At 38.3% G+C, this 19,761-nt stretch overlaps 1 protein-coding gene and 1 long non-coding RNA gene across 4 annotated transcripts; both read right to left on the reverse strand.

The window, feature by feature from the left end:
* Nucleotides 1–2,143: 2,143 nt before the first annotated feature.
* On the reverse strand, nucleotides 2,144–9,404 carry LOC106153087 (uncharacterized). Its single transcript, XM_013526879.3, has 2 exons — nucleotides 8,685–9,404; nucleotides 2,144–6,651 (listed from the first exon to the last, which is right to left on the reverse strand). Exon 2 carries the CDS (start codon nucleotides 6,158–6,160, stop codon nucleotides 5,225–5,227), a length of 936 nt encoding a protein of 311 aa, XP_013382333.2. The 5' UTR covers nucleotides 6,161–6,651; nucleotides 8,685–9,404; the 3' UTR covers nucleotides 2,144–5,224.
* A 1,091-nt stretch (nucleotides 9,405–10,495) lies between these two features.
* Nucleotides 10,496–19,580, reverse strand: LOC106153086 (uncharacterized). 3 transcript variants are annotated; one of them, XR_015331075.1, is made up of 3 exons: nucleotides 19,128–19,580; nucleotides 14,601–14,665; nucleotides 10,496–13,600 (listed from the first exon to the last, which is right to left on the reverse strand). It is a non-coding gene; the product is annotated as an uncharacterized LOC106153086 (long non-coding RNA). The 3 variants fall into 3 exon arrangements; XR_015331077.1 differs by having other exon boundaries at nucleotides 18,951–19,580; XR_015331076.1 differs by lacking the exon at nucleotides 14,601–14,665 and having other exon boundaries at nucleotides 18,951–19,580.
* Nucleotides 19,581–19,761: the final 181 nt, after the last annotated feature.

A 19,761-nucleotide genomic window follows, 5' to 3' on the forward strand; every position in this document is an offset into this window, starting at 1 on the left:
GAATTTTACATGTTAATAAAACTTGAATGAACCAAAGAACTATTCTTTTATCATTGATCAACAACAACAAAAAATAATAATAAATTTGAATGGTCTTATCTGCCAGCTGCTAAAAAGTATAAAATCATCATAATCAATTCCAAGTACAGTGTATGTTTAACCAGTATCACACCCAAGTATCACAAATCTGGGTATGAAAAAGAACTGAAAAAAAAAAAAAACGGATTTATATTTAACCAACAACACCTGGGCAAAAGCATTGGATAACTGACAATTTGATTTAAAAATACACTGAAAGTTTCCCAGTCATATTGTCTACATGTCCTTCAAGGCTACATATCCTTCCCAATTCAGACTTTAATATATCGAAACGGTATCTGACGTAGCTCTTTCTAAGATGTAAGGGCACATTCCAAATGGAACTATTATTCCACGTAGACCGATTTAACTCTACGGGAATTCTTGCTGAATGCAATCAGATGAACAGATTAAAACGCCTCCTTGTGGCGAACAATAACATGTAGAAAAGCTGGTGATTATTCGAGTACGTTGGAGACAAGGGGAAGCGTGTTAAGAGAAGACATCTTTTTTTAAACTACTGGCCAGGGACATGTGTGCATGTCGTTTTTACACCTTAGAATGCATAAGTAACGCCGACATTCAAAAATCTTTTGTCCTTGCTGTTATGACTTCCAAGTTAGATCACTGTATAAAAACAAATTTTCTTTAATACCGAGAGGTATAAGTCATTCAAAACTATTCACAGAATAACAGTCCATAATCCTCTTAACTTCCGATTTTCTAGGTTTGAGTCATTCACTTAATGGAGATAAAAACTAGTGGATTTCAATTGCGAGCGTGCACATTGAAAATTATATTCAATGAAAAAGGTTAGCATAGGGTAAACCTTACTGGTAAAGGGAAATGTGCTTTTTTTCTTTTTGTTATTTAAAATGTCTCGAGCGCACCACTTGCCTTTAAACGGGTGAGATTTCGCACAAACTGTTATAGGTGAGATTGATATCTATTGTGCTGCATTTTCACATCTATACCATCTTCACTATAGATGCATAAATTGTGTTCAGTTTCAAACATATAGATTTGCCAGTAATTTAGTTGTCTGAGCCCTTAAATTATGTCCTCTACACAGGTGCAATAACAAATATATCTTTTCTCCCAAAGGATATGATTTAACTTCAGCACACTGCAGTTATGGAAAAAACTAAGGAATTAAAGTGGTCATCAGACGATGCCAGGAAGACATTAATTAGGGTAGGTTCATCTCAAACCTGAACGCACCTTTCACCTTCCAGGCATTATAAATGGATTAGGCATGGGCGAAGTCAAACCTCAGATTCATGCCACAAATGCCTAAATAGGGTACCCGATTTTCGGAAAGTAAAATTAGTAGTCAAAAGCACAGCGTTACGACACGCGAACCGCTCTAACGCTGTATTCGTATATTCTAATTTTAGGTCTATATATTTATCGTGGCATGAGTAATTAATTTGGGAATTCGCGCTCCCAAATTTACTGCTCGAGGTAGCAAACGACGTTAATCGTTTATAAGGCCTGTACATTACTGAAAAAGTGACACTACTAGTACATTTGCTAATACCCTGTGGGGAAATAAGCAATTTGTTAAAATAGCATTCGACAATAATCGTTTATGAGGCCTGTACATTATTGAAAAAGTGACGATAACATCCCGTGGCAAAATAAGCAATTTGTTAAAAGCAATTAAAAAAAGAATAAGCACAATATCAGAAACATTTCTCACTTATAAATTAATTCTGGAATGAGTATCCAGTAGAATGTAAGGGGTGGTTTTGAGCAGTGAAGTTTACTGGAAGATAACATGAAATAAAAAGGAAAAAAATCTTAACCCATCCTTAGGTACATATACACATTTCATGTCCTAACATCTTATAATGCTATGAAAGTTTCACTTAAGTAGCGAAGTATTTTCAGTTTTCATTTCGTGTCCCAAATCTCGAATATTTAAACAGCTGGGAATTTAAGTCTAATTAAAATGGACTGGGGTGATATCAATTGAACTTACGGCGATGATAAGAGAACACCAATTAGGCTTGATTTATATATATTTATATATACACACGAAGAGCAATTTTTGTTTTCCAGTGTGTATGACGTAAAAAGCATGATATGACAAAAAGCATGACAACACAGCTGCAAGACAGACTGGTTTGTCTGTGTCCCATATTTAGCGCTGTTTTATTGTCATTTGCGGCTTAGAATTTTAATTTTCAAAAAAAGCTTTAAATACACAACACTGTTTGAAAACACAAAATTGTCTGTTATAATAAGACAAATCTATTCCCTTTCTCATAATAGCATCCACAATGTAATCAAACACATAGGAATATGTTGAAAGACTTTCAATGATGATAACCCATTGTTGTTACCCACTATTGCGGACGTGTATATACTGATCTGCTCATAAGTTAAGCAACAGCCAGATTTTTTTCAAAAGTTTATTCTATCATGATCATTATTTCATTTGTTAGTGGAATAATGCATATCTCTTTCGTATTTTATAAATAACCTATTCAAATTGAATATTTCTGTTAATGAAATACGCCACATAGCTTATTGTAATAATCAAAATAACTTTATAAACCAAACGGTACCAAAAAATGCAAAACCATGTGTCTAAAAAGTATGCCCACACAGCAAAAAGTGCGTGGTGATTAAAACAGCTTACCACGACAGAATAAAGTTCAATCATCTAAGAATTAGTTTTAATAAAAGAAGACTGTAGATAATAAATGATTAATCGTCTATTATCCAATAAATATTGGATGTGCCTTCCCTGGTTTTGAACACAATGTCCCCTGCAATTTGCCACCAAATTTTGTCAATCTTGCATTATGAGCCGGTTCCATTCCTAAATTACTGCCTGCTGGAGCTTTCTTATCTTTCCTACTGGAGATTGTCTCTCATTTACTCTGTCAATCATATCTTTAGCATGTTCAGTTCGATGAGAATTGGCGAATATGCAGGGCCATCCGAATTTGGGATACCATGCTGTTGCACATCGATTTGCACGGGCCGTGCTTTACGGATGGGAGAATTACCCTGCACCAAAATGATATTTCTTCCTGGATTTGCTTGAATGTTTGATTGCATGCGCCCCAATGGTATTTAGTCTCTGTATCGTTAACGATTTTATCTCCCTTGCATGACGTACAGTGGCAATTTTCCATCATATGAGAAAGCGCACCATACTAAGACGGATATTCCGCCACCCTGAATACGTTGGTGAACACAATCATCCTGAAACGCTTGGTTTGGACCTCTCCAGACTCCTAGCCGACCATCTGCATATATCAAAGTGAATCTGCTCTCGTCAGTCCACAGGACCCTTCACCCAGTCTTGAGATTCCATTTTTCTCGGCATCTGGCATATGCCAGTCTTATCTGATTGTGTCTTTTGGTGGCTTTTTACGAGGTCTTTTAGATGGAATTTCAGCTTCTAAAAGATGCTTGTTGACTGTCTGCCTACTGACTCGAACTCTTTTTAATCCAGGCCATTTTTTCTTGGTTGTTTGGCCGACATTAACCTGTTCTGGTGGCGTAGTCGAACCAAACATCTTCCAACTCTACCAGAAAGAGGCTTGTCTAATATATGATTAGTTTGGCGCCATTTTGCTACCATCTTGGACACTTGACTTGATGCTACTCTCTGTTGCCTTGCAATCTACCTCTCTGGCATCCCAGCATGATGGCTTCCTATAATTTGCCATATGATTACCTAGTTGAGTCTTCATCTAATCATTGGTTGGTACAATATTACAAATTTTGCCCATGAAACTAGCCAAACTGGAAGCTCCGCATGGCATGCCAAAACTTTGTTTTTCGCAAGTGGCACCCCTATTGCATATTCTACCTGCCCAGCAGTAAATAGTACTCAAATGTCACGGTCCACTAGTGCAAAGAAAGAACGAGAGACATTTCTAGCTACTGTACACATTTTGCCTCAATGAAAAGGTTGGTTGCTGAGAAATTTGAGAAATAAGAAAGTGTTGCTTAACTTATGAGCATCAGTGTATATATATATAGGGTCGCTAAACGATTGTTGACGGCATATAGTGACTACCCTAATCCCCTGGTCGCCTGGGTAGGCACGCCCCCTTAGAGAACTTATGTAAACAAACGGTCTCCGGTAGCGAACCATCCTTTTGTTCAACAGCTTCAAGCGCGCAGCGGATTATATCTTTAGTGACACTAGCTAACTGCAGTTAAAATTGTGCCAGCTGTTATTTGATGTAATTTTGCTATATCGGACGTTGTGGACCAGCCCACTGGTTCATTGACTCATTTCTTTTCTGAAGATCGATGCAGAATTTTGGTGCTTAAGTATTTCAATGATAATAACCCATTGTTGTTACCCAGTATTGCGGACGTGTGTCTGTGTGTGTGTGTGTGTGTGTTTCCTGTACGAGTAAACATATATGTGACAAAAAGAAATAAAAAACAGCAGTTATTTTAACTGCTTTTTTATTTCTTTTTGTCACACACACACACACACACACACACACACATAAATTACAAAGAAAAGTGTAAATTAATAGCAAAACTTTGCTCTATTTGCAGGCACAGCTATAAAAAAATTCCCCAAAGTTATCCTTCAGAAAATGCAGATATTTTCCCAAAAGGTCAACAAAACATTAAAGGGAAGAATTTTTCCTATAATCTGTATAAAATCTAGATAATTAAAATAACGCACTAACAAATGAAGCCCACCTTAACTTAACATTTCTTTAGTAAATGTTACTAAATCAGTCTACATGTCTTTTCTTTAAACATTAAACATCATTAAAAGTATCATCCTCAGATGTATTTTACAAATCAAAGATAATGAAATACAACTATATCTCATTTGCCACACCTGTAAGTATCATAACATGTGCCTTGATATAAGACATCCTCTGTTCATGCCACACAAACAAATTAACCAATTAACTTATATTTATCCATTAAGACATAGGACCAATTTGTTTTATATAATAGGATCCTTTGGGATTTTGAACCTATTTCCTAGAGGACCTCCTAAAGCACTATAGTAAATAAGGAAATTATTCTGACGCGAATGCCATGTTATCCTGCTCCATTTCAATGATGAGCTGCAGTTATCATTGATTCATATTTTTAAACCTGTAAATCCGTTCTTGAAAATTGTACGTTGAAGTTTCAGCACACATCACAGTTTGTTCTTCTTTAACCATGAGTCCAATGTCTTTTTGTCGTGTTCCACCTGACCTTTTACTTTTGTTGCCAAATCTGCTCTCACGTTATATCTGGTGCCCACTGCCATAGTGTGTATAACCCTTACATTAGCAATTTTCTTTGATCTATTTGGTTTATAAACCGCTGTTATCCAATCGTCGGCAAACCAGCCCGTAAAAACAGCAGGGTAATGAAACTCAAATATTTCAATATGTGTCCTGTGAACGAAATCATACGTCATAATAGCTGTATTTCCTCCTTGGTGATTTGGTCCGACAACGCCAACATTTGGTGGAATGAACTTGGAGAGTTCAGCGATGAATGTTTCAGTCCATGACTTTGTCACCATTTTCGTGTCATCATTAATTCGGTAAAGGTAGTCGATTGAGTCACTGTACGCCGCTATCATTGCATAATTCTGAGCATGTGCTGGAGCTCCTTTGCATGGGCAGCGAACAAAATGCAGATATATAGGAATAGACGATGAGCAAAGCTTTTTGACCATGTCCATAAATTTAGCCTTGAAACTATCTCGCGAATTTTGATCTTTGAAGAAAGCATCCGTGTAATCGTAGCTAATGTAGAAATGATAGGAGTAGCCTTTCGAAACTGTCTCACAGAAACTTGGCATCAACGTTGTAAAAACTGGAAGTGTGGACAAAACTGACGATATATTAAATGCTTTGGTACTGACAGCACAACCGATGCCGATCGATATCTTTTTTGTGTTCATTCCTATAGTGAACTCTCTTTCATTGTTCCTGAATATGGAAGGTACATAAATGTATTTTTTCAGTCGAGTCATGTTTGTAACGTCCATGTCATACATGATGATGAAGGTAGATGCTGTGATCATTATACAAATCAACATGGTAACCATAATGCCTTCCTTCAATGACGCCATTTTCATTAAACTCTGGAATCATAAATTGAACTCAAAGTCTATTTCTTTTCAGTCGAGCAATGTTTAAATGTCCCAATCATAGATGATGATTGAAATTCCAAGTTGTGATTATTATGCAAACCACCATAGAGGCCTTTGGAGACATCATTTAAAAAAAATAAAACGTCGATAATCGAGATATTAACTTAACTTTTTGAATGTGCGTTATGTATTTAGACAACAGATAAAGTATCTTTTATGCAGTATCACAGGCTTTATGTTATTATCTCCCAAAGTGCACCAATGACTTGTTGCCTTGAAAAGTATGACGTCATAATGTAGATATGACGTCACCGTGAAGAATATGTATCCGTCATGCACACAGCCTTCAAACTGTCAAATGGCGCGTGAACTTAGTAGCTCCCGTGGTCCATTTATTTCTTTTCTGCTGTCTTGGTCCTAAGTCGGGATGTTGTTTCCTCTTAAAAACTGGTACTATTCCAATGGGATGATCTTTACTGCAAAAAATAATTTGGTACTAAAGTCATAATGGATAACGATAGAGATATCGAACTTAATCTATTGGCATCAGATAGTGGAATTGTGAGCTTAGGGGCTTCGAATTTTAGTTCATTGTAATAAGGATAATATTAGAGTATGGTTAATCTAAAAATGTTATATTTTTATTGACAGGTTGATGCTGGATATGCTATTCTGGGTGGGAACAGGGGGTCCACGTGCAACCCCGTATCAAACATTGGGGAATATAGGCCATGAACCGAACACTTTGTCAGTATCAAAAAAGGGATGAATTCTCATAGTGATATTTAGCAGGGCCTAGGTATTTCTCTAGTGTCCAAATATGTGTGATAGCATTCTCAATCTGGTAGCTTTTTTGTGCTATCACACCTTATACAACCCCACCCCACCAGCAGCAAGTACTTTTTTTCAGATGGGGGTAGGGGAAAGAAAGTGTTTAGAATATCAGGACGGTAAAAGATATATCAATGTATCATATATCATTATGGAAGCAAGGGATGGGACATTTAACTTCATAAGTGAAAGATGGGTGACAATTAGGCAAGGTTCATTGATAATGGGTCAGAGGTTACAAGAGGTCATATTTTATGGAATTTTCATAAATCAGAACCAAAATGTTTTTTTCAACATTGGAACGCCTACTAAAGCTGCTAAACGACAATTAATTACCCCTTAGCAGCTTCAGTAGGCGCGAAAGACATATAAGCCGCTTAAATTGATTGCAATTAAGCGAGATTCCCTTCGGAGATAGATCGATCCAAAGTTAGTACGATAGAGCCTGGGAATCGTCCCTTACCCTCAGGTGACCCCACTCCCTACATATCTATGACACTGACTGTGACTTGATTATTGATAATAAAGAACTCAACGACAATATAAAATAAAGCCCATCTTCCTGCAGGGATGTTTAAAGGTATTGGTGAAAGAATTATATTAGTATAAAAAAAATACACATCCATCCCACCCCAGAGACATTCCCACTCCTGGGGTCCTAAGGTCCTAAATAGCGTTCCTTAGTATAAAACAAACGTCATAAAGCGATTACTGTTGCTTGTAATATCATGTATTGATAAACCCATGCAAAAAATTTAAGTTGTAAATAATATAAATTTAATCACAAAATCAGTTTATCCCAAGGGACGCCAATCCATGGAAACAGATCTGTGCAGCTGCTTGGGTCCCGACTGTTGATAATAAATACAGAAATAACAAAGTGAAAAATCTGCCTTCGTGCGTGGCTATTTAAAAATACCGCTGGAATTTCTTTATGTGAGAAAAAAAGACCGAACCAGTCACCGCCAGCAACTACCCCCCCCCCCCCCCCCCGTCGCCCCGTCACAGTACACTTTACATGCTCGATGACACAAATATGAAGGTCTATCAATCCCCAGAGTTTCAACATTTAATCGAAAAAAAGAGAAGATATCGGACATTGCAATATGAAAAATAGAATCATCCACCCTTGGGGACAGCCCCGCCCCCAGAAAAACTATGATTCAGAAGAGTTTATTTTAAAAGAAGATAGGTTTAACTGTCCCCAACGTTTCAAGTCCCTCGCATGAATGGCTCTAAGAGAAGATGAAGGAAATTAGGTCAATGTAAAAAAACAGAATAATCCTTCCCCGGGGACAACCTCAACCCCCAGTCGTACTAAAATTACGCAGGACCCACGCCCATCCCTTGTGATATACCTTTTAATCTCCAAAGTTCTCCGTACCTAACTCTAATGGTCTAAGAGGAGACAGACATACGGACTTACGGGCGGGATAAGGACATGCTCCCCGCGACACGTTTTATGAATAGCACAAGTGCGGGAATAAAAACATCAGCTGGTAACAAAGGTATTAAAGGTCGAAAATGCACGGAATATGTGTCGAGACGTGATTCTGGTAAAGGCGTGTCGATCATCTTATCTAAAAAACAAACTAAAGCGAGTAATTTCGACAGAAATGGTGACCTACGCCATCTTTGCAAGGTGAATACTACGGCGACAACGCCCTCCTTTACTCACCTGTCTTCCAGGCTTAGCAAGTTTTCATGTCATACTCGTTGCCAGAATCAGAACTGTTTTAACCTTCCTTGGATCTTGTTTGTCAACCTCACAGATATAAACTGCCCTCGTATAAAAGTGATTGCGGGTAGAGACAGATATCGATATATTAAAAAAAAAAACTTTATGTAAGCCCTCTTAAGTTGCAACCTACAATGTGCATCGTAAGCCACTCAAGAAAAACTGTATGGATCCCGGTTTATTATTATTTAAAGTGTGGATATTTTCACCTCCTGTATTCTCTGTACCATGAACCATGTTAGATATTTGAAAGAAAAAGCACTGTTTATAACAATACACACCTGTAAGGTGTATGGTCTTTTGTAAAAAAGAAAAGCAAATTGCCTTTGAGGTTAGACAATTTTTTTGTGTATTATGCCGTACAATACATGACTGATGCAGAAGAGGTCAACACATCGACTGAGCTATTTTAAGCTGAGGTGATTACACCCGTACAGTGTATTATACAGCAATGAGTTATACCTGGGATATTAGCGCACACGTATAAAAATCACTTGATGCGTATAGGTTTGTTGTAAAAGGCATTGAACTCAGAGAGTAAACAGGGCGTTCTATTTACCTGGTGGGATAACCAGTCAGTTGGGTAGCAGGTCAAATGAGGTGGCGTGCGTTTGCTTTATAGATACAATAATAGGGGCCATTCAGAATGAGAAGAGCCGATTGCTAGCTAGGCCACGACCTAAATATGGCGGACCTATATGAAAGGAAGAGCACCTTTAATTGTCTCCCCGCCTCTCACACGCCTTTCCACGCGTCGTCCCTCTACCGGTTTAACTGAGCCGAGATTTAATTACTGTGTCCCTGCAGGGACGGCGCGTGGAAAGGCGTGTGAGAGGCAGAGAGACCATTACAGGATTAAGCGGTCGTCCTTTCATGTAGGTCCGCCATATTTAAGCCGTGGACCAGCTAGCACTCGCCTATTCTTTTTCTGAATGGCCCCCTGATCTCACTGTGAAAAGGTGACTATAGATGACGACGCCTGAAGTAGAACGTGTTCTTAACGCCGCAACCTAAAATATAAAGTTCTGTCTTAAGTGGTGTTGGCAGCATATGCTCTTTTTACTAAAATCTATTAGAGACCATTCCCACAGATATTTAGATCGGCCTATACCCCTAGGGAGTCTCACTAGATTGCTGTAAGCTTAACCGGCTTAAAGTCTGTCCCGCCCACTAAAAGCTGTAAGGGGGTAGTTAACTTTTGTGAGCGCTCAGCTCCCAGAATCTGACAGCAATTTAGCGTGAACCCCGAGGGAGTTAGGTCGATCCAGATGGAACGAACTAAATCTGTGGGAACCCAGTCTTAGAGCGCATTCAGAACAGGTTGATCTGCGGCCAAGCAGGACCGCCGATCCGATCAAATATGGCCGACCCACTTAAAAGCAGTGCCGACTTATGCCCTGATGATTTGCCAGCCTCCACTCGAGCCATTCCTGAAGGGGCCTAGCAGTTAAACGTGCAACACTGCTAAAATGTTAAGCATTTTCTTCTGTGAGAAGCTTGAAAAGCTATACGTGTTTAGCTTTTACACATATTTCTAAATGCGTTTAGGTGCTAAACGTGTGTTGTACGTGTTTAAATGCTAAACACTGTTTTACAGTGCAGGGTTGAGAAATATCATCATATCAATTATAACGATATCAGATGTTACTATAAAGATAATTTTATGATGGCATGAAACATTTATTTTACTAAATCAGATTTATAATATAATATGTTACAGATTGTGGTTTTCAGTAGACAACAAAGCTACATGTATATTGAAATTTATATTGAAAAAAAAACTACAATACAAACTGCTCTTTCCTGATGATATTTTTAGGTGGCAGTTAATGATTACTTATAAATTTTCATGACAACATTTGGGAAAACATCAACCATATAGATTCCAATTCGCTGAGATCATGATAGGCTTTAGACGTATGTTCATATATCAGGATAAAATGCTTGATGTTTGATTCTGAAGGGAAACTTTCATAAATTTAACAAATGATTAATACTAACGTGAAAATTGTTTAGAGAAGTAAGATGGTTTACCAACTAATATAAAATGAAGGCACTGCGCATATGCTTACAATTCTCTTGGATCTGTAAGCTTGTCATATCTGTAAACTTCTTACACAAAAAAAGAGTCATTAACAGTGGTCTAACAGTGGTCTTATATAACCAAAATATACAAACTATTTCTGTATCTTTGACGTACAGTAACGCACATGTTAGTTTCCAAGCAAGTATTCGTTGAGGCCCTGTCTTTTCTAGCGTAGAAGAGATACGCATGGGTATCGTTTTGAAATTGATTATACACACAACCTTGAGCGTATGAAGTCACCATTTTCCAGCGTTTGAGATAGAACAAATAAGCACCGTAGAAATAGGATATTCGAAAGAGGCCACTGGCCAGGTGGTCGGGTGCTCACTTCAGGAATGAATCAAGGGCACTAATAGTAAAACGACCAAAGGCATAGAAACAATGCCCTGGGCTTACACGTTTTTTAAAAATTAAAACATACTTCCGAAAAGGCCAATTAAAGACAGAGATTAAGTGCAGTGTCCAGCGGATGACGCTATATCGCCAATTTGGGGCGAAAAATGCCGTTTTCGGATTTGGGATCTTCTCTATAACCAAGACAGCTATTCAAGTGATTCAAAAGGCCTCATAAAGCTGGGTGAAAGCACTTCAATCGGGTACCAGGGAATTGTCTTAAACTATTTACTTTTGATTAAATCATCTTCTACGTTAAATTACCCCATATTTCAATGGGTAATTCACTTCAAAAGACGATAACTTTCAAACAAACAATTTCCTCTAAAACCCCTGACATCAGGCTGTAGTCCACATTCCCAACAACAATTAGTGCACCTTTTGTAACGATCGGTTGCTCAGATAGTGAGATATACTTGACAGCGATTCACTTATCTCGTCAATATAGAAAGCTGTTAAAACAGCCAAAAACGTTCACAGGTTGGTTAACAGAGCTTTTTAGTCAAATGCTAAGCTGGCAAATTTACCTGTTATCGGTTATACGATCAGATGGAACAATTGCTAGTTGTCATCTAAAAAAACTCATCAAAAGACACATTTTGCGGTGCAAATTCAAAAAATTATTACATCCTACGTTAAATACTTTTTTGATTAATATAAACACACAAAAAACTCGAAAACATGATTTTAAGCGTAGTTTACCCTATTAATGCACTTAAGTCATACAGTCTGCCATTTTGGATGGGATGCCAGGAATGGGATGTCCTCCTGCCATTTCACCATTCCCCATGTCTCTGTTGACATTTCATTTTTGTTTTCCTCTAACTTTCGCAAGTATGGAATCAATGGAGCCCTTGAGGAAAGCTTGGCATATTCCTCATCTTGCCGGAGTCGCTGGAACAATCTATGTCCTGGCTTATGAATAATACGTTAAAGTTTCAGCATACATCACAGTTTGTTCTTCTTTAACCATGAGTTCAATGTCTTTTTGTCGTGTTCCACCTGACCTTTTACTTTTTTTGCCAAATCTGCTCTCACGTTATATCTGGTGCCCACTGCCATAGTGTGTATAACCTTTACGTTAGCAATTTTCTTAGATCTATTTGGTTTATAGACCTCTGTTATCCAATCGTCGGCAAACCAACCCGTAAAAACAGCAGGATAATGAAACCCAAATATATCGATATGTGTCCTGTGAACGAAATCGTACGTCATAATAGCTGTGTTTCCTCCTTGATGATTTGGTCCAACAACGCCAACATTTGGTGGATTAAACTTGGATAGTTCAGAGATAAATGTTTCGGTCCATGACTTTGTCACCATTTTTGTGTCGTCATTAATTCGGTAAAGGTAGTCCATTGAGTCATTGTACGCCGCTATCATTGCATAATTCTGAGCATGCGCTGGAGCACCTTTGCATGGGCAGCGAACAAAATGCAGATATATAGGAATAGACGATGAGCAAAGCTTTTTGACCATGTCCATAAATTTAGCCTTGAAACTATCTCGCGAATTTTGTTCTTTGAAGAAAGCATCCGTGTAATCGTAGCTAATGTAGAAATGATAGGAGTAGCCTTTTGAAACTGTCTCACAGAAACTTGGCATCAGTGTTGTAAAAACTGGAAGTGTGGACAAAACCAACGACATATTAAACCCTTTGGTACTGACAGCACAACCAATGCCGATGCATATATATTTTTTGTTCGTGTCTTTCATTCCTATAGTGAACTCTCTATCATTGAATACGGAAGGTACAGAAATATATTTTCTCAGTCGAGTAATGTTTGTAACGTCCATGTCATACATGATGATGAAAGTGGATGCTGTGATTATTACACAAATCAACATGGTAACTATGATGCCTTCCTTCAATGATGCCATTTTTCATTAAACTCTGGTATCTTATTCTGAACCCTAAGTCTATTTTCTTTTAGTAGAGCAATGTTTTTAATGTCCATGCCATAAATAATGATTGACAGTCGGTGTTGTGGTTATAATACAAATCACCACAGAAACCTTTGTAGACATCATTTTAAAATATAAAACGTCGATAATCGATATATTAACTTTTTGAGTGAGGGTTATATATTTAAACAACAGATAAAGAATCTATTAAACAGTATTGCAGTCTTTATGGCATCATCTCCCAAAGTGCACTCATGACTTGCTGCGTTGAACAGTATGACGTCATGATGTTGATATGACGTCACCGTGAAAAATATGTACCCGTCATGCTAACGTTCTCCAAACTGTCAAATAGCGCGTGAGCTTTGAAGTAGCTGCGCTGGTCCATTCATTAGTTTTCTGCTGCCTTGGCTCTAAGTCGGGAAGCTGTTTCCTCTTATAAACTGGTTCTATTCCAATTGGATGATCTTCACTGCAAAATAAGATTTGGCACTTAAATAATGGATAGCGATTGAGGCATCGAAAATGAATCTATTGGAATCAGATAGTGGAATGGTGAGCTTATAGGGGCTACTAATTTTAGTACATCGTAAAAAGGAACATATCAGAGTAGGTTAAATCTCAAAAATGTAATATTTTAATTAACAGGTTGGTGCTGGACACAGACTCTTGATGGGAACAGGGGGTCCACGTGCAACCACGTAACAAACATTGGGGAATATAATTTCTTAATCCTTGCTTCCTAGGATTTCCTAGAGCAAAAAAAAAAAGAAAAAAATGGAAGCAGAGGAGGGAGGGGTTCATTGTAATTCTATTTAACACCCTGTGGCTTAAATATGCGCATTTAAAATGGGGGTATCGGGAGAAAATTATTCGTAAATTGGAATTACAATAAAATGTAACAATGAATTTTACACCACTGTGTAGCTGAAGAGTCGCATAAACAATAAAAGGCATGTAACATGGAAATATTGCTAAATAAAGACGGACTAAAGGTAAAATTTAGGGGATTTTCTGGCAAATGAGCCATTGAAGTTTGTTTATTCAGATAATTTGTGTCCTAGAAAATGTTTCTTTGGGCATATTTCGTAAATTCTGTGTATATTTCAAGGATTTAATGGGTTTGGGGAAATGAGTTTTACAGAAGGTGATATCTTCATTATTATTATTTTTTTGGGGGGGGGGGATTTGAACTGAATTCCTCTGGATTACTTCTATCAGTTATAAGTCTAGCCTGCCCAAACCTCATTAAACCCATTATAGAATAAACCCTAAAGTAACATATTCCAGGAAAATCTGTTAAAAAGGACTTCGTTTTTCCCTGAAAATGCACAGATATGAGCTAATTTGACCTTTGACTACATTTTTAGACAGACATCATTCCATCTTACATAAAAACATTTTTACTTAGATTTTAAGAACAACCTTTTCGCTACACCATGATAAATAAATAAATAATAGTTATATCTTACTTAGATTCGCTACTATAAACGATTTCCTCTGCATTTGTATTTGAATCAGTCATACAGGTCACCCACTGTAAATAAATTCTTTAAAAATATAATATTGAAATAAAATTATAAATAATATATAACCAAACATACCCGATATGTAGGTTCTTATTATCTGAATAAAGAAATTGTATTGCTTTATTTCACTGAAAACGCCTCAAATTTGATCCCATTGACCTTTTCTTAGACATCATTCAGTGTTACGTTAATCTTAATAGTTGTATGTTTACAGAAACCCATCAGCCACACAACGACATATACAGGGTTACCACTTAATATGGAATATTATTTTTTGGCGAGTAAATTTTCTACAAAATATATAATTTCTCTCTAACTACTTTAAATCCAAAGCTGAGGTGTCACTCCATGTGTAGCCAGGTGTGTTACCTAATTACCACACAACTCTCGAAACAATTGATGCATGCAGTTGCATGTTCTGTGGTCAGAAATGTGAGGGGTGGTCTTTTCGGCAATTTCTGCCCTTGTATAAAAACGCATGGGTTTGGTCAATCTTTGGAGTGTGTTTAGAGAAGCAATAAAGGGATCGCCCTGAAACTTGACAGGTACCTTAGTGAAGATATGGTTCGACAGCTAAGCAACGCAGCTTACTATGGGATTCTTGCTCTCAGAGAAAATGGCCAGAAACGGACAGCCATTGCCAGGTAATTCAACATTTATCAGGAACCGTTTGTGAAGTCCTCCAAAGAAATGCTGCAACAGGGGCACCTACTCCAATACCTCGACCAGGGTGTCCGCGTATCACACCAAGAAGACAGGATCGCCTTCTCCTTAGAGGTCGCCGTGCTGGTCGTACAAAGACAACCAGTGTCCTCAGAAAAGAGAGTCAGAATGTCATTAAAACGCCCATTTCAAGGTCCCACGTGAACAAGAGATTTCTGCAAGCCAGTTATTTTGCACGAAGGCCAGTAGGGAAACCACTGTTAACAGCAGGTCATATACAGCGACGTCTGCAATGGGCTGGGGACCACGTGCGTTTGCAGCCAAAACACTTGAATCACGTTGTTTTCAGTGATGAGGCCAAATATGGATTTTTTAGGGTTGATCGTCGAATCCGTGTCCACCGACGTGTACGAGGGGCATAAAACAATGATTGTGTACTGCCTAGGGTGCAAGCAGGGGATGGTAACGTCTCTGTTTGAAGAGCATTTCATGTCGGTGCCCAGAACCAGTTGGTTTTTCTAGGAGGCAACCTCATCCAGGATTCCTACAGAGACATTCTACAGCAAACAATGCTTCGATTGGTAAGAGTCATCTTCAGGAACAACTTTGTGTACCAAGACGACTGCGCAACCCCACATCGAGGCCGCAGAATCACTGTTTTTCTTCAAAACCAATGGGTTCAGCAACTACCCTGGCCTGCAAACTCTCCAGATATGAACCCAATTGAAAATCTGTGGGCGGAAGTAACTCACAGAATTAATAGCTATGGTCCTCGGCCGGTAAATAGTGATGAACTGCGACAGGCAAATATCACTGCGTGGAATGATATCCCCACCCAAACTCTAAAAAACGTGTCACGGGGTATGCCATGTAGGATGAGGGCGCTGCAAGCGGCTGCTGGAGGTCATACCCGCAATTACTGACTTTTCATGATTTACTGTAGTGAGTTCTTTGACTGTGTAACATATCACTGTCCGGAGGCTATCATTTTCTTTAATATCTTATCTTAAAGTTTATACTGACATCAAGCTGTTGATATGGTTTTCTGGGGGTGTTCCTTTCTTTTGAATGGCATCTTATGTCAGATTTGATATTATTGACCAAAATATATCACAACAGAAGACTGTATGTTATTATCACTCAGTGACATACTTTTTTAATGAGTCAAGCAAAATAAAAATTTAATCAGCACTCAAAAATAACAATGATAAAAATATTCCATATTAAGTAGTAACCCTGTAGGACATGGTTATATCTTACTTAAGTTCCATTTGATGAATGACGTCTTTTCCCTCTTCCCATTTTCTCCTCATTGCACTGAGCCCCTCTAAGAAACTAGTTATCAACCATGTCTACCGTAAAATTTACTCCCCAACCCCATTAAATCCTTGTTATATATAGAGAGTTTATCAAACATGCCCTTACGAAACACGTTCTAAGCTCAAATCATTTGAAACTATATGTGTGTGTGTGTGTGTGTGTGTGTGTTTGTGAAAATGCCTCAAATTGACCTCATTTAACGTTTGACCCCTTTTACTTCGCGATAGGGCACTAATTTTGTCTGCCATTTTGAAAACCACAATTTTACCAACCTAAATGATTGTTTTGAAAACAAAATGTCAGCTGTAAGTTGTGTATGAAACTATGCCTCAGAAAAATATCTCTTAAACAAAACTCTGCGATTCACCCAATCCTATTCAATACACCGTGTAAAAATATATAGAACAAGTAATTACACACGCTTTTTTTTGCCATTCCATATAAATATGGTGGATTTTACGACCTTAATATATATTTGTAGTTCAGGTGTTTCGACCCAAATTTTGACCCAAATTTCCTATAAAAAAAGTCACCTGTTCCTCTACAACTTCCCTACCCCCCCCCCCACCATCGCCCTTGTACCACTGGGGCAGATACAACACTAGACGTCTATTCCACTACACATGCAGGAAGTGCAATATGATCTGCTGTTTACTAATTGTATGGTAAAAGCACGGTAAAAATTAGATAAGGTACAGAAAAAACAAACACTGTAACTCGAGGCGTAGTTAGGTGTCATCTTTCGTTATACATTTACGCGGCCTCAGATTTTAGAAATGACAGTAAGTGACATCGTGTTATTAAGGTGAGGCTGTCCTCAAGTATGGCTATAAACCACGTTTTTACAGATAAAGTCAACAGTAATTCTTTAAAGAAAAATCCCCAAACCCCTTTTCCGTACTATAATACCATTTAAGGCGTGTTTATACCTGTCAAGGTGCCTGATGAAAAGATCTGGCTTTATTCATGGCTATTTAACTACCGACGAAAAATTTTTATTTGAGAAAAAAATAGAGTCAGCTACCGCCAGCAACAGCACCCCCCCCCCCCCCTCCACCTGTACCTGTATACTAATTGGCTATGTACATACTCGATGAAGGTCTATCGATCCCCAAAGTTTCAACATTAATGGTCGAAGAGAATATAGCGGACATTTCATTATGAAAAATAGAATCATCCACCCTTGGGGACAGCCCCGCCCCCAGTAAAACTATGATTCAGAAGAGTCTACATGTATCTAAGATGATAGATTATCATTCTCCGAGGTTTCAAGTCCCTCCCGTAAATGGCTCTCAGAGAAGATGAAGGAAATTAGGTCAATGTGAAAAACAGAATTATCTATACCCGGGGACAACCCCACCCCCAGTATTACTAAAATTATGCAGGACCCGCGCCTATCCCTTGTGACATGCCTCTTAACCTTCAAAGTTTCACGTACCTGTCTCTTATGGTTAAACGGGTGACGGACGGACGTACTGACACACTTACGGGCGGGATAACAACGCGCTCCCCAGGTCACGTTTTAAAATAGCACAAGTGCGGGAATAAAAACGTCTTCTGGTATCAAGGGTATTAGTGGTCGAAAATACACGAAATATAGGTCGAGACGTGATTCTGGCCATGGTAAGGGTGTGTCTTATCTAAAACCAAATTGGAGAGCTTAAGCGAGTAATTTAGACAGAAATGGTGACCTAGTACGCCATCTTTGTAAGGTGAACACTATGGCGACAACGCCCTCCTTTGCTCACCTGTCTTAACGGCTCTGCAAGTTTTCATGTCATGCTCGTCGCCAGAATCAGAAGATTTTTACCTTCCCTGGATCTTGTTCGTCAACCTCACGGATATAAACTACCCCTCTACCACGTATGACGAAATATTATAAAAGTGAGTGCAGCTAGAGACAGATATCGATATACTAAAAAATCGTTTATGTAAACCCACGTAAGCTGCAACCTACAATGTGCACTGTAAGCCACTCAAGAAAAACTGTATGGATCCGGATTTTTTTTTTCGCCTATTGTTAAACTGATGGGTCTATTTTTAAAGAAGTGTGGATATTTTCACCTCCTGTATTCTTTGTGCCATTAATCATGTTATATGTTTGAAAGAAAAAGCACTGTTTATGACAATACACACCTGTGAGGTGCATGGTCTTTTGTAAAAAAAAAACGAAAAGCAAATTGAATTTGAGGTCAAACAAATGTTTTAACCAATGGTGTATTGTGTATAAGTCATACAACACATCAATTGAGCCATTTAAAGCTTAGGTGATTATACCCGTACAGTGTATTTAAAGCATATAGGTTATACCTGTGTGACGATCCGATATGTCCGACAGGCCAGATATGTCGAACGCAACTGGCTCTTTTTTTGTCGGACATATCTGGCCTGTCAGACACATCTGGCTCTTTTTTGTCGGACATATCTGTCCTGTTCTCTGGTCGTAGGACATATCTGGCCTGTCGGACATATCGGGTCGTCACATACCTGTGATATCAGTGCACTCGGGGCCCACATATAAAAATTGCTTGATGCCTGTAGGATTGTTGTGAAAAAAGCATTGAACTCAGTGTGTAAACATGGCGTTCTATTTACCTGGTGGGGTAACCCGTCGGTCAGGTCATATGGGGTGGTGTGCGTTTGTTGTATTGAGACAATAATAACTTCAATGGGAAAAGTTGGCTATAGATGATGATGCCTGAGCTAGGGCGTTTCTTAACGCAATTTTATGTGGGACTGCCTTTAGTGATGTAGGTAGCACGTTTTTTCTACTGAAATGTTTAGAGCGCATCCTCTTTGTTCTGCTTTAACCATAACTTCAATGAGGCTATGCCATTGTCGATCTGGCCCTTATTTTTTGTGTCAAAACTGCTCTCACATTATACGTGGTGTCCGCTGCCATTGTATGTATAACCCTTATGTTAGCAATTTTTTTAGATCTATTAGCTCATTAACCCTATTCATACCGGGTGGGATTGTTAACGTCCCCAGGCGCATATCTGTTAGCATAATTTTTATTATAAGTTCTTTTACATGGAATTTTATGATTTTGTCACATTTGTATCATCTTTCAGGAGATAAGTTCACAGCTTAGTATTGTTTATGGTTATTCTACTATATA

The sequence above is a fragment of the Lingula anatina genome, chromosome 9 (assembly GCF_051362555.1).
Source record: "Lingula anatina isolate TDL-2025a chromosome 9, LinAna3.0, whole genome shotgun sequence".
Lineage (NCBI taxonomy): Eukaryota > Metazoa > Brachiopoda > Lingulata > Lingulida > Lingulidae > Lingula > Lingula anatina.

Excerpts from the sequence above, each read along its gene's own strand:
- LOC106153087 (XM_013526879.3), bottom strand. The coding sequence starts at position 6,160 with ATGAAAATGGCGTCATTGAAGGAAGGCATTATGGTTACCATGTTGATT.